The 15224-nt window shown below is 48.4% G+C and overlaps 1 protein-coding gene across 4 annotated transcripts in view; it reads right to left on the reverse strand.

Moving 5' to 3' along the window:
* KDM4A (lysine demethylase 4A) overlaps positions 1–15224 on the reverse strand; it is a 40999-nt gene that overhangs the window by 20359 nt on the left and 5416 nt on the right. For 2 of the 4 annotated variants that reach the window (XM_044770606.2, XM_070510113.1), the window contains exons 4-11: positions 14193–14307; positions 12503–12696; positions 9860–9909; positions 9015–9118; positions 8469–8606; positions 7697–7764; positions 6589–6788; positions 5093–5469 (exon numbers count right to left, since the gene is read on the reverse strand). In XM_044770606.2, coding sequence (XP_044626541.1) covers positions 5093–5469; positions 6589–6788; positions 7697–7764; positions 8469–8606; positions 9015–9118; positions 9860–9909; positions 12503–12696; positions 14193–14307 — 1246 coding nt within the window. Of the gene's footprint in view, positions 1–5092; positions 5470–6588; positions 6789–7519; positions 7765–8468; positions 8607–9014; positions 9119–9859; positions 9910–12502; positions 12697–14192; positions 14308–15224 lie in introns of all 4 variants that reach the window. The other 2 variants (XM_014867500.3, XM_014867501.3) reach the window with 1 other exon arrangement.

Consider the following 15224-nt stretch of genomic DNA (forward strand, 5'->3'; position numbering starts at 1 on the left):
AGTCAGTGTCAAAGCAATGTGATGCAAGAAAGACCCGGCCGGATGTTGCTGCCTTTGAAGACGGAAGAAAATGGCCAAGGCATGTGGATGGCCTGTAGAAGCTGAAAGGGCAAGGAAATGGGCTCTCCCTAGAGCCTCCAGGAAGGTCCCCAGCCCTGCAGACACCTTGACTTTAGCCCAGCGAGGCCCATTTCAGACTTCTGAACTGAAGAACTGGAAGATAATAAATCTGTGTTGTTTTAAGACACTTTGTTAAAGCAGCAAGAGAAAAGGAATTTGGGGTAGGAGGTAGACAGAGATCATTTTATAGGTCTGAATACTGGAGGAAGTAGGGGGGTCATGATCAGGAAGAGTAGGATGCAGCTTTGCAAAAGGAGGAGGGCAGCCTTATCCTGATCTGTTTATTCAGAGTGCCTCGTATACGCCCCACATATGCACCCAGAACACCGTGCTTGGTGCTGTGGCAATGCAGAGACAGGTGAGACATGACCTCTAACCTCAAGGAACTTACGACCCAGCCAGAGGAAGATTTATGTCCAAGTCTGAAGTCTGCACCCTTTCCACTACCATCATGCTGCCTCTGACGACAGCAGTCACGTCCATCCAAATATTGGAAATCTTTCTACATCTCATCTTCTGTCTAATGCTCCTCCTGCTACAAGGCATGCACACCCTTCCTCCTGGTGCTGCCTTTCCCTGCAACGTGCTCCAATTCCTATATTCCCTCAGAAGAGAACAAAGAGCTGCATTCAAACTCAAGTTCAACCAGCGAGCCATGTAAGGCCAGGCAGGTAGCAACCCATGAGTAAAATGGGGGTAACGAATGCTGCCCCCAGGGCTCTTTGTGAGGATGGGGTGGGAGAGCACATAGGGTCTCCCAGGCCCCTGTCCACAAGAGAGCTAGAGCTCAAGGCTCCTGAGTTCTCCGTTCCCTCTTCTAACATTGGGGACCCAGGGTCAAGGTCAATGTTCCTGATGGGACTTATTCTATACAAAGAAGAACCAATTGATTTCTCTTCTTGTTTTGGGAACTCACTTTTTCAAAGCAGCTTAAACTAACAACTTCTGCAGCAGCCACATAGCTGTGGCTCAGCCTGCAGTTAAATGAAAACTCTACGGCTTTGGTGCTCCAGCAGTCAGTCAACCAAGGTGCTTTACCAAGGCCCTTGACGTAAGACAGTGGCACATAAACTGAACAGCAGGAGGCCCAAATTACACCTTTGGGGATGCTTCAAGTGGGGAGCAGAGAGAACGGACACAAGGGTGCTCTTAGAAACCCAGCTGTTTCCAAATATAGACGCAATGCTATTAGACCTCTCCAGGGTTCAAAAGTTTCAGCTTCTGCCCCAAGCCTTGACTGTCAGTCCCCCACATTCCACCTTAACAATTAATCCTGATGTCAGCTTCTTGCTCAAACTATACTTCCATTCATTCTTTTTACAGAAGGCTCATGGGCCAGGCCCTGGGGAACATGCTGGTGCCTAGAGAAGCAAGGCTGAATGGGGCACAGGGCCTGGCTTCTAGAAGTTTCTCCTCCTCACCAGCCTATAGCAACTGCACTGAGACCAAGACAGAGAGCCATAAAAAAGGAGCAAAGCACTGTAGGGATTCCAAGGAGAGAGGGGAGTAGACAGGAAGCAATGAAAGGGTTCCAGGAGTAGTGGCTTTGGCAAAGGGCTGGGCTCCAGCAAGCAGAAGTAGGTATCTGACGGCTTCAGGAGAGACCCGTGGAGACAACGCCTTGTCTCCTCCCACCTCAAAACCATCTGCAGCCTGGTGATGGCTGCACATTGTAAACACACGGAAAGCCACTGAAGTGTACACTAAAAAATGGTTAAAAATGATAGATTTTATGTCATGCATATTTTACTACAATTAAAAACAAAATTATCGGGGCCGGCTCCGCGGCCAAGTGGTTAAGTTTGCGTGCTCCGCTGCGGTGGCCCAGGGTTCGGACCCTGGGCGCGGACATGGCACCGCTTGTCAGGCCACGTTGAGGCGGCATCCCACGTCCCACAACTAGAGGGACCTGCAACTAGGATATACAACTGTGTGTGTGTGTCGGGGGGGGGGGGCGGTTGGGGAGATAAAGCAGGAAAAAAAAAAAAGATTGGCAACAGTTGTTAGCCCAAGTACCAATCTTCAAAAAAAAAAAAAAAAAATTTATCTACAGCCACCCCCTCCTGTCCCCACCTGTGCTGGAGACCCCACTCCCTCCCTCCTGGATCCAGGATCCAGGCACTCCCCTTCCCCTCACCATCTCCAACCTCCCCCAATGCGCAGGCTCCCGCCCTTTAACACAGGCACATGTGGCCATGGCTCCCAGTGCCTTCAATCCTTCTCCTCCCCAACTCTGGACACACTACCCTCTCCTAGTTCCCCCAAACCCCTGACTGCTCTTCTCATCCTCCTCCTCCTTCCTGGGCCCTCTATCTCCACCCACAGTGAAAATTGTTCTTCACGCTCCACAGGTGAGCTCTTCCATGCCCACCAATACCCACCTGATGACTCCCAAACCTACAGACCCCTCCTGAGTGTCAGGTCTGTGTACGCACATCTCCACAGTCCTGCCCTCCAGGAGGTCATGCTCAGCATGCCCCTAACTGAACTCACCTCCTGCGCTACGCTCCAACACCCTTCACTTCTCCCGTAACCTCCATCCTCCACTGATGCAGCCTCATCCATCCAATAACTCAAGCCAGAATCCGGAGTCAACCCCCACACTGCCCTCTTACTGACCGCACGCCAGCCCCCAGTCCTGTGCTCCTACCTCCTAGGCAGCTCTCAAGTCCACCTCCTGCTCCCCATCCCTATCACCACCACGCAGCAGGCCCTCACCACCTCTTCCTCAGACCACAGGAACAGCTTCCAAATTGATTTCCCTGTTGCTAACCTTTTTCCCTCCCTTCCTGAATTAGAAGTATTTGATTATAGGAGGGCCGGCCCGGTGGCCGAGTGGTTAAGTTCACGTGCTCTGCTTTCGCGGCCCAGGGTTTCCCCAGTTTAGATCCTGGGCGTGGACACGGCACCGCTCATCAAGCCATGCTAAGGTGGCGTCCCCACATGCCACAACTAAAGGAACCCACAACTAAAAATAAACAACTATGTACTAGGGGGTTTTGGGGAGAAAAAGGAAAAATAAAATCTTTAAAAGTATTTGATTATAAAAATAACACATTAATCATAAAAAATACTCAAACAATTTATAAAGGTAGGAAGTAAATATCATCCATAATTCCACCTTCAAGGGAATCTCTGCTCTGTCTAATTTTGCCTCCTTCTTCCCCCTCAAACACCTTTACACTGCTCCCAAAATGATCTTCCAAAACATCAGAGCAGCTTTTAAAAAACCCTCACAGGACCATCGAAAGAACAACTGATGCGGCGTCTTGCATAATTCAACAGTGTCGGGGTCGGGGAGAGCTCGTTGGTGATGGAGGTGAGAAGGTACTGGCATCAGGCGACAGCTGAGAAGTGTATATAGAAATAAAAAGGAGCCAGAAAGGCACTCACTAGTTTTTAAGCAGGGGACTGGACGAGAGAGGCGTGTCAGGGAAGCCTCCTTCTCCCAGCATATTTCCACTGGGAGGGATTCCTGGCTTTTGCCCCACCCTTGAGTGTTAGTGAGCTGCACTCAGCTGAGATCTGCCTTTTGTAGAGCACGTGCATTCTGGTCTGCATCCACCCCACTAGAAGGTGACAGGGGTCTGCGTCGTCTAGGACTGTCCGTGACTAGCTAGGTGATCTGTCTAACTGAGGGTAAATGAGCATCAGGGCCATTTGGCCACAGGTTAAAAGCCACTTTCTTCAATCATTTTAACTGGTAATAAAGCCACATTCTGAGCTCCATGACTGACTCCTGTATCTATTACTTAACTGGTTCCTAATTTAGGAGGGAAAAAAAAGATGGGTGTTACTTATTGGCAACTCCCACCAAAAAAACCCACAAAAAACTTGACTGTGTGGTAAGAAATTCAGCAGTAATATATAGCCTGAACAATGCATATCAAGTATTTAGGATATAGTAAGTCCTTGCTACCTTTAGCTGCTTTTGCGGTTGTGACTGCCACTGGAGGAAAGTCAGGAGGACACTGAAAGGGAAGGACAGGGTGACCTGTAGGGTGACAGCAGGATGAATGAGAGGACACAAGAGCTTTGTGAAGGAAGAATGGCTCCCATGTGGCAATGGGGAATTTAAGGGATTCTGGTTTCCAAGCTGAAAAAGCCTCTCCTGTGGAAGCTGCCATAAGAGGGTGGGCAGAGCAGCCATCAGACACAATGAGAAGAAAACACGGGAGGTCGTCAGCTCCTGAGCGTGCACCCACAGAGGGAGGGACAGTCACATGGACAAAGGAAGCCTAGAGAACTGAGCCCTGAGACTCAGGGAAGGAAGAAGGAAAACTTACATGGGTATGAAAGACATGGGGACAAACCAACCACAGAAAGGCCCTACTGGAAAAACTAGAGCAATTTTAACATGAACTAAGTATTAGTACTTCCGCCAAAGAAAAGATAAAGCTGAAACGCCACACATTAATAATTATACAGAATGATGAGTCTACACAGGGAGCTCGCGATAGTACTCTGTACATGCTTTAGAAATTTTTCATAATAAAATCTTGTAAAAGATCAGTTTTTCAGAGGAAATGGCAGGGGAATGGGGAACGAAGAGGACCTTCTGCACTGACTTCCATCTGCCAGCGACCCCACCACACCCCCACCCCAGCTGCAACTTGACCCACATAAGCTGAGAAGCTGGGGGTAAGCGCATGTCACTGGGCAGCATGAGTCCCGCTGTGTCCACCACCGCGTTGCTGCATCGCACTCAGACCCACCAAGAGCCTTTACACAAAACAAACACAGACCAAGAGTCACACAGAGATAAAAGGAACTCCCAGCAAAGAACAAGCTGGAAGAGAGGCAATGCCATCTGGCTTTCTGCTTGACACAAGTGCAGACGGGAGGCCCAGCCTGAGGGTCTCTCCTGCCATCTTGGACCCCAGCAGCACCTCCATTCCCTAGAACCCCTTCCCCTCCACATGATCCCTTCCGGGGCCGCTCCCACCCCCTGGCCACTGCCCAGAGCCCATACCTCTGCCAGCTCCCGCTCGCTCACCCCTCTGGGGGTGCTCCCTTTCTTCCTCATGCACGGCTCTCCCATGGTGACCCTGCCGTCCCCTCTGGCATAGCTGTGCACAGTGAGGACTCCCGTCTGCCCTTGGGCTCGGCAGGACAGAGGCTCACTGGTTTCTGAATCGGAAGAGATAGAATCCTGTGAAGAACCGGAGCCCAGGCTGGAAGATGATTTCTTTTTGGAACTGGAGAAGACAAGGCGGCCCCCTATAGCAGCAGGATTCACAGAAAGGTCCAAGACAGCTGCCTCTGGCTCCTCCTCGTCCTCCTCATCCTCATCTTCTAGTTTGACGTTTTTAAGCTCTTCAAATTTGACTTCGGTGGAGTCAGAATAATCTGAAACACACACACACAAGTTGGGCAGAGCCAACCTCCACTTGCACATCTGAGCTTGGTGAAGGCAGAGTGGCAAAGCGCAAAAAACGTGGGCAGCGAGTCAGGCCTGCCTTCAGATTCTGACTCTATCATCTACAGGCTCCATGTGTGACCTGGGGCTAACTGCTTAGCCTCTCTGAGCCTCCAGTTTCATCCTCTGTAACGCAAGGATACTACCACTTATCTCCAGGGTTCTTAAATACAATTGCGGTGTAGATGACAGGAGCACAGCCCAGTACAGAGCACTCAGTAAGCAGCAGCTGCCACTTCCTCAGAAGTCCCCTGCAGAAAATGAAGGTCTGAGCTCAGCAAAGACCCGGCGACCCCAGGCTAGAAAATGTGCCGGACGGAAGGCAGCTGGCCCCAGGACCCAAGTTCACAGTGCCATCTCTCAGCAGACATGCCAAGGTACTGTCTATGCAGAGATTCTTCAAGCCTGACCCGAAACTGATATGGTCCCTCTCCAACAAATCCAAACTGAGCGACCACCCGAGTGACTGCTCTCACACACTGTACTGGACCGTACCACTCCCTCCCCAAAAGACAAGGGGCTCCCCAGGCCTCCAAGTGAGCCAACTCGAAGATGGCTGGCAGGCCCCACGGCATCTCACGCCCACTTCTCGAGCCTCATCTCCTGGTCACACACCTATCCCCTGCCCTTCCCACCTCTACCCTCAAATTACAGGGACTCATTCCCACTTCCCCAAGTAGCTTGTTGTTGTTTCCCATCTCCACGCCTCTGCCCCGCTACTCCCCTCGGGGATGCCCTTTCTACATCTCCCAAGCCTCTCTGCCTGCCTGGAAAACTCACCGTCAGTTCTCCAAAACGTTCAGTGTTTCCCTGACCTCTCATAGAGCAGAGAGAGGGGACCACTCCTTTACGTCCTGTGTCCCTTTATGTCCTCATCTGTCCCGTGTGTTCCTAACCAAAGTGCTTCCCACACTCCAATTACACTCTCGCTGTCTGCTCACAGACTTGTGCCTCCCCTTTTTCATACCTGTGACCCTGCACTCCACATGGTATCTAACACAGACCAGGATTAGGAAGGATTGTGAGGAAAAATGCCATAACCAACTAACCTGGGAAGGTGAGACTGTCCTCGACTTGCCGCACGGAGCTATGGGTGGGCCTCACAGGGGCGAGGGCAGCCTGGCACTCCGTCATGTCATACTGTCCGGAACTCAGCTCCTCCTTGGGGAAGAGCTCACTCTGACTCACCTCCTGTGGTATTTCAAGACAAACTCGGTGCCTCTTTGTCCCTATACGGTGCTTGGCTAGGCTGCAAGGAGGAGGGCAAACCTTTTAAGAGCCCACATATACATCCACTTACACAAACACATCGACACACACACACACAAAAACCCAAAATGAGTGGCCAGAGCCTGTCAGGCCTGGTTCACATTCAGTGCCACCTCTTACTTGTGGGCCCTGAGACAAGGCCTCAGTTCCATCAAATGGAAAATCAAGCTATCACCACCCACCTCGCAGATCTGATGTGAGGTTGAAGAAAAGGTGTGCAGAGGACCTGGCAGAGAGCCTGGCATATAGTAGGTACCCCATAAATGTCCTCCTTTCTTCCCCACACGGCCCAGGATAAACTCTCCTCAGAAGACAGATCCTCTGGCTCAGACAACAACGACCCTGGCCAACTTCAATCTCCCCATCCCTCTGCCCTCGTGAGTCTCGTTTCCACCGCCACAATCTCCTTTTAAAAAAATCTCTCCTAAGAAGATGAGAAAATGTGACTTTTCTGGCGCAGAGGGAGCCCTGCCCTCACAGGTATGTCATCCTCACTCCAGCAGACCACAGGCCCACAGGAAGGCGCTATCATTCCTGGGTAACAGCCACAGGAAAAGCAAGACTGCTCACTGGGAGATTCTGGAGCCTTTACCAAAAATTCCTCCACTGTGGCTCGAACACCCCAAATAAAAATAGCCTCTCAGCAGGTGATGGCGAGCTGCCCAGACATCCCTCCCTCAAACGGCTGGGCCCAGAGGGCTGCTGGGTCACCTTCTCTTCAGGTCGCCCTCCTCTCCATCCTCAACCCCTTCCGAGTCCTCGTCTGGGCACTCCTCCTCGTTTGTGGTTCTTGGGGGCAGTTCACTCTCAAGAAACTCGGCGGCTTCTGGTGTGGGTAGAGTGTGGTCGATAACTGTGCTGTCCTTCCCAGCTTTCCAAAGTTTGTACCTTTCTGGCTGGAACTTCCTCACAAACACGTCCATGGAGATCTTCACCATATCCTTCCTACAGGAGCACTGTCACAAGGAAACGGAAGAGCTCCAGCTGAGCACACTTTAACCGCCTCCGCCCGCCCCCCACATCTCACACCCTCCCTCTGAGGGGAAAAAGGAACGAGATGGTTTAAAGTCAAACTGTTTGGGTTCACAGGTCAAAGGCATATTGTCCTTGCAGAGCCTTCAAACATGGAGGGAAGCAGGGAAAAAAGGGTGGAGAACTCCTGGCGCCAGGGCAAGTCACCGGGGCACTATTGAGGGCCCGTGGAGAACCCTCAGAGATGAAGCCCTGCACTTAGGCTGGGATGGTCAATGCCCACCTCCCCTCTGATGTCTATCCCAGCCAGGGCCACACAAGCGAGCCTACTCCTGGGCAAAGGTCCATGTCTGCTGCTTCCCTGAAGTAGAAGTAACCCCCCAAGAATTTCTCAACAGAGAAATCCCGAGTGGCTAAAGCAAGAAGTATCCACGTGTGGGGGAGTGGTTTTAATGCCTAACAGACTTAAGGGTAGAAACCTCATTTTATATGTCCCAAATCTGAACCAATTTTTAAAAATGCTTTATGAACATAAGATGTTGGCACTATTGCACATTCCCAGGCACTTTGTTTCTGAATTCCAGCAGCACTTCAAAGAGATGTTCTAACCACCAGTGTATCTAACAAGAACTTGCTCGACCAGACGTTCTCAGTCATCGTGTGACAGAGAGAAATCAAGCCAACTTACCAGCACGGCTTGTTTGCCATACTCGATCCACCGCCGCGTAGCAAAATTGGTAGACTCCGCACAGTTGAAGCCGTGGTTAAAGCCGGCATGGTAACCGTAAGGGAAAGTGATCATAAATTCTCCAGCCTCTTGAGTCACCTGAACAAGAGCAGACTTGACGCAGCTGCATCAAATGGCAGATGTCTACAGAACTGGAACCCTGAGCTCCCGCTCTGCCACAACCGAGCTGAGCAACCAAGGACAAGTCATAAAACCACTGGGCTCTGGGTGCCTTCCGTAAAATGCAAAGCCCTAGCACATCCGACGCCACAACTGTAATTAACCATTCCCACAAATGAACACTGCTCACAGGGGTCTGACCCTCCTCTGGTACCAGGAAGGTACAGCTGCCCCACCTGCGACACCCTTAGATCAACGTGTTGTTATATCGTTAGCTTTAGCCCACGCCTGGCACAGTGATGAACTAGAATAAAGCTCCTGTGAAACAGACCAGAAAAGGCGGTTTCCGTGGAAGCCTAAGGACTTCTGCATGTAACACCAGCTCACCTTGTCAAAGGGAATCCCATACTTCTTCAGCATCAAAGGGGAAATCAATGTCATCTTATGGCGGAGGAAAGCCTCGCAGCTCTGAGCACTTCCTGGGAAAAACCCTGTTTGATTGAAAATGGGTGTGAGTTAACACCTGCTCCACACGACTCCCTAACCCAGCGTCACTTCACACATGTGCGTCTCATTGGACACAGGGAGGAGAATCACCAGGATGATCTCTGTGGATCCTTCCACCTTCAGGCCAATTCTAAGATTCTACAATGAGCCTCTGAGCTCTCTCCGAGGCAGGCTGTTCCATGGGTAATCAAATTCTGTTCAGGGGATTGAGATGCCCCAAGCTGCCTCTGTTCTCATAAAGAGCTTTGAAACTATTTAGGACCTTTCTCCATTCACCTGCATCCTCAAGATTTTGTTAGTAACACATCTACAGTACAGACTACCCGAGCTCCCTTGAAATAGGCTCAACAGAGGTTCAAATCTATTGAAGTCCACTTAAAAGAACTAAAACATAAAATAATTCAATTTTGACTTTAACATTTGGGTTTTTGGCAGAAGAACCAGACCCAATATGACTGGTATACCGTCCCCGGTCAGATAAACCCATACTTGATAAAAATGAAGCACACACAGTCCCAGAGGAATTACTAAGTCCCTTCCCAGGACAAGGTGGGGAGGGGCTCTGATTCCAGTTTCTCTGTGAGGATAACACATCTGGCAGGCTGGCTCAACCCCCACCTGCAGGCCTGAGAAAGGACACGTAAGAATCTGACCAGGGAGAAGGGACGTTTTAGAGTGCGTGCAGCTCGTGAGAGGGCGGAATCCAGCCGTGGGGGAGACAGTACCTTTGGCGAGGCGCTCCAAGCGCTTTCCGTGCTCGGGGGGAACCGAGTACCTGCAATCACATAAAAGCATTGCACGCTGAGCAGAGGACAGCACAGGGGCCAATGGGCTCGTGCCCACTCTCAGAATAGCTCGAAATATCAGATTTTTCAACTTCCCAACCACAAAAAGTACAAAGGAATCTGGAGAAATGAAATATTAGGCTGTTTGGGCAGAGGAGTGGGGAGCCCACACAAAAATACAAGTGAATTTCTTTATTTTATATTCATTCATTTAATGAGACATTTACTGAATAGTTACCATGAGCCAGGATTTTTGGTATGCACTCAATGTTGCTCTCCTTTATAAATGTTGTTCATGCAATAAAATAAAGTTTAAAAAAAAAAAAAGATAGCACTAAAGTGCTCCTGGCAGAGCCTGAAAGGCCTAACTGGGATAGGACAGAGAAAGAACGGAAAACAAGGTGAAAATGGATTAGACACTTAGAAACCTAGCTCCATTACCTGCTGAGAGAGCCACTTTCCCTTCACCTCCTTCACAGCTACTCTAATTACCCAAGAACTACTCCTCTACCCAGCAGGGTATCCACACACCACAAAAATTGCTCGTGATAAAAAAACAAAAGAGGGGCTGTCCCCAAGGCCGAGTGGTTAAGTTTGTGCACTCCACTTTGGTGGCCCAGGGTTTCACAGGTTCGGATCCTGGGGGCAGACATGGCACAACTCATCAGGCCATGCTGAGATGGCATCCCACATGACACAACTAGAAGGACCCACAACTAAAATATACATCTATGTACTGGGGGGATTTGGGGAGAAAAAGCAAAAAAGAAAAAAAGAAAAAAAGAAAAACACATAAGACCAAAAGTTTTGTTAAACTGTTAAACTTTATATTCTCAAACTTACAGTAAGTCTATTTTAACCTTTATAATTGATTCTAAAGACTATTCCGCAACAACAAAAACTTCCCATCCCAAATAGCTTCATTAAGAAACAAAACAGGGGCTGGCCCAGTGGCGCAGCAGTTAAGTGCACACATTCCGCTTCGGCAGCTGGGGTTCACCGGTTTGGATCTCGGGTGTGGACATGGCACCACTGGGCACGCCATGCTGTGGTAGGCGTCCCACATATAAAGTAGAGGAAGATGGGCACTGACGTTAGCTCAGGGCCAGTCTTCCTCACCAAAAAGAGGAGGATCGGCAGCAGTTAGTTCAGGGCTAATCTTCCTCAAAAAAAAACAAACAAAACAGACGAGGAGCTGAGGAAAATGTCTGCCACCTAAAGGACTTTGGGATCCATCAGGCAACCTTGCACAGAAGTCTCTGGAGGTTCCACTTCAGATGACCTAAAGAGTGTATGTAATAACTAGAAAACCTTCTCTTGACATGAGAATGGAAATCCAATCTCAAGGAAGTTTGGAATAACAAGGTGAAGACACCAAAGCTACATTTACAGATCCTACAAGTCTAGCCATCTAAGGAAGGAAATAGGACAGTAGTTAGGGGTAATCACAGGCCCAAAAGTTTTTTTCCCACAAGATTAAAAACTGGAAAGCATTTGAAAGAGGAAAATCCCTGAAAAAGGATGTGGCTGAAGATGCTGGAAAAGGAAATGAAAATGGATAGTTTCCATGACTCCCCAGGGCCCAGCCCATAGCGGCCCCTTGAGCCTCCTCACTCGCTTCCATCCTTGTGCACGGCACCCAAACCACAGTGGCCTCCCTCTAGGTACTAAAGACATTGTGCTCTCTCTCAATTAACAATCTTGCACTTGTTGTTCCCACCGCCTGGACACACGTCCATCAGTCTCCCCTCTCCTGAACCTACCACCATGCCATCCAGCCAGGTCCTCCCACTTGTTAGGTCTCAGCTCAGCTGTCACCTCTGCCAGGGAAGCCTTCTCGAATCCCCGCCCCGCCCCTCACACACCCTTCCCATATAGACCTACAGCACCCATAGTCCCCATCAGAGCTTTTCTCGCTGGATTATTACTTTCTCACACTTTCTACTTTCATCTCTTGACCAGTCTCCTATCTGTGTGAGGGTAGGCACCTCATCTGTCTTAGTCCCTGCAGAGGACTGCAGCACCTTCACTAAAAGCCTGAGACTGAGAGATGGATCAGCACAGAGAAGACAGAATAAATCTCTGTCTCCCCAACGAGCCCGAGAACATCCTGGAGAGCAGGAAGCATAGGCTCAGTAGCCTTGCATCCCCTCTTGGGTTAAGCACACACCGCTGCTCACCAAATATTTTTTCCATGGGAAAAAAGAAAGCTTTCTATCATCTGAAGGAGTGACTCCAGTCTTGGAAGTCTGCCTCTAAGAAATGCCTCAGGCCTGTTCAGAAAAAGAAACTAGAAAGCAGAGGGGTAGCCTGGAATAGCCTCTACGGCTCTCAGTAACTCAGCTAACTCAAGCTTTCCTACAGTGGTATGCAATGCCTGGCCCTCGAAATCCTTGCTCCTCAAAGGGAAGTCCAATAGCGTGTCATCACTTCAAAGTCTGCTTAAAGTGTACGATGCCAGTCCCACCCCAAGCCTACGGAACCAGAAGCCGCATTTTAACAAGATCCCGAGGCGTCTCCATCAAAGCAAGAAGCCCTGCTCTGTCACGAGAAGCTCCAGTGCCAACTGCAGGCTGACTTTACCAGGACTTTGGCTCTCCGAAGTGCAGGTAATTGATGCTGTAGAGGTCCATGTCTTCGGTGTGCCAGGCAAAGGACGTCTTCCACATGCCGAAGTACAGGTATGGGGTGTTCACACCCTCAATGGTGATCCCACTCTCCTTTTCCACCAAGTCCAGGATTGTTCTCAGCCGGCCAATATTCCACTCATCAACATGCTACAAAGGAAATGACAGTCCAAGGCAAGTTATATGGAGTATAAACTGAGGCTCTGAACCTGAAAATCACTGAGGTCACAGGTAAGCTGTCACCTCTGACGAAGATGTGGAATAATGTCAAAGCAGCATGGACATGAAGACCACAGCACCCCTCACTCACTTTTCACAACCACCACTGGAACTGATGCCAGGATACCTCCGAAGGGCAAACACCACTTGGTGAAGAACATGAAGCACATGAAGGATAAACAAGGAGGTGACAGCCACCTGTTCTAAACCCCAGGAGGAAGACTTTGAACTGATGTTAAAGAAACTTAGGTCATAATAGGAAAGAACTCTTAAACCATAAAAAATATAAAACATAGGAATTAACTACGCCAGTTTGTGGCTTTTCTAGCCCCAATTTCAACTGGGCAGTGTCTTTAGTAAAAAGTCTAGGGGCTGGCCCGATGGCATGGCAGTTAAGCTCGTGTGCTCCACTCTGGCGGGCCGGGATTCACTGGCCCAGATCCCAGGTGTGGACCTATGTACCACTTATCAAGCCATGCTATGGCAGGCATCCCACATATAAAGTAGAGGAAGACAGGCATGGATTTTAGCTCAAGGCCAATCTTCCTCAGCATAAAGATTGGCAGCGGATGTTAGCTCAGGGCTAATCTTCCGCAAAAAAGGAAAAGAAGTCTACAACGTCACCCAAATCCTTCTCCTGAGTTGTAATGATCAGCGAGGAGCCGACCTCCTATAAGTATGTTCTGGATTATTATGCCATTTTTGTACCTCCCCATCCCAGATCCTCAGAGTATCTTTCTGCCGCTCATGCCTATGAGCTTTACTTCCCACCACCCAAAAAAACTCTTAGTGACAAACCTGGAATCCACTTTTTAAACTCTTTCCTTATAATAATTTACAAAAACAACAAAATTAATCTGAGTGATAAACCTTGAAATGCCCTACAGCTTTTTCAATCATTCAAAAACAGCCCCAAATATTCCTTCCTTGTACCATAGCTAAGGCCGTTCTTCATGCCAAAAAGCACTACGTCCCAAGCCGATGCAATTTTTTAAAACAGCTTTCGCTACGCAACCTTCTGTGAGGGTTCTGAAACTCTAAATACACTCCTCTTCTTAAACATATGCCCCTTTCATTAGATTAGTCAGTGATCTTTTTTCTGCAGAAACCACATTGCCTCTCCCCCACCATTTCATTTACTGTGATCCCACCCTTTCAAGAATTCATCAGCTACCACCCACAGACTATTCTAAGAGCCCTTGCAAAGAATAACACATCATCCAATTCACATGTAGAGTGGGAGAAATAAAATTCAGTCAGACGTAAAAATACCCCTAATCAAGTGAGCACTGCACATCAGCTGGTGGTGGGTAATTCCTCCCCATTCAGCCAGCAGCTTTAGGTGCCTACTAAGTGCCTACTAATACTCAAAACGGTATTACATTACAAAATTATGAAAATCCTACAGAGTTCCCAGTGAGCCTCACCTTTTCATAGAGAGTGCCATTCACATCTGCACCATAGATTGGGGGGTTGAATGTGAGGTTTTTCCAGTATTTCCGCTCCAGCTCTTCAAACTCACTATAGCGTGGGGTACAGTACCTTTCAAATGTAAAAAAAGGTGTTAAACACTTACAAGGGACTAAATTCATCTGGCATTATCACAGCACAAGACACGATCCCCTGTTCCAGGGAAAGCAAGACATTTCAAACGAACAAGGCATAACTTTGGCCTTCAGGGCTCCAGTACACAGGAACTCCCTCAACATCCCTTCCATGAGCTCAGGAAGGTAATGTACATGCAGATGTCAGCCCATCTTCCTTAAGAAGCATGATATTCTGAACGCTTTCAAGGGACTCTGCTAAATCTATACCCTGCTTGAGTCAGGAGCGGCTTCGCCACCCAGGGAGAAAACAGGCTTAGAAACTTGTGAGAACCAAGAACCACAAATCCTTATATACCCACAGATAACCCAAACCCGCCAGTGTGTGAGGAGGTAAGGCTCTGGAACAGCATTTACTTCCCTGCGTTAGTGTAAAGGAAGCAGCAAGAGGAGGGCTTATTTGTATTGTCACTGCTCCATTCCAAGCACCCTATGCAGTGGTCAACACTCAACAAATAATTGTGCCTAAAAATATAAAAATACATTTTTGCACGTTAAATGTTCTATTTAGGGAAATACACACACACACACACACACACACGTGTATCTACCTATCTATGTCTGTATCTATATAGAAAGCCATTAAAAATATCCATAGTCTTTAGCTCAATAATCACAAGGAGAATTTACTCCAAAAAAAACTTTTAAAAAATGCAAACTACTTAAAAATTATCATGTAGCAATTTAAACAGAGTAAAATGTACATCTTACAGGCATTTGAAAATATATATTAGGTGGAAAAACTAATCAACAACTGTAACTAAAATGGCAAAAAATATTATGAATGGATAAAGAGTGAAAGTGAAGACCAAAATGAAATTGTATGGAAATAAAAATTATATTTTACTGCCTTAC

Source organism: Equus asinus, chromosome 5 (genome assembly GCF_041296235.1).
Source record: "Equus asinus isolate D_3611 breed Donkey chromosome 5, EquAss-T2T_v2, whole genome shotgun sequence".
Lineage (NCBI taxonomy): Eukaryota > Metazoa > Chordata > Mammalia > Perissodactyla > Equidae > Equus > Equus asinus.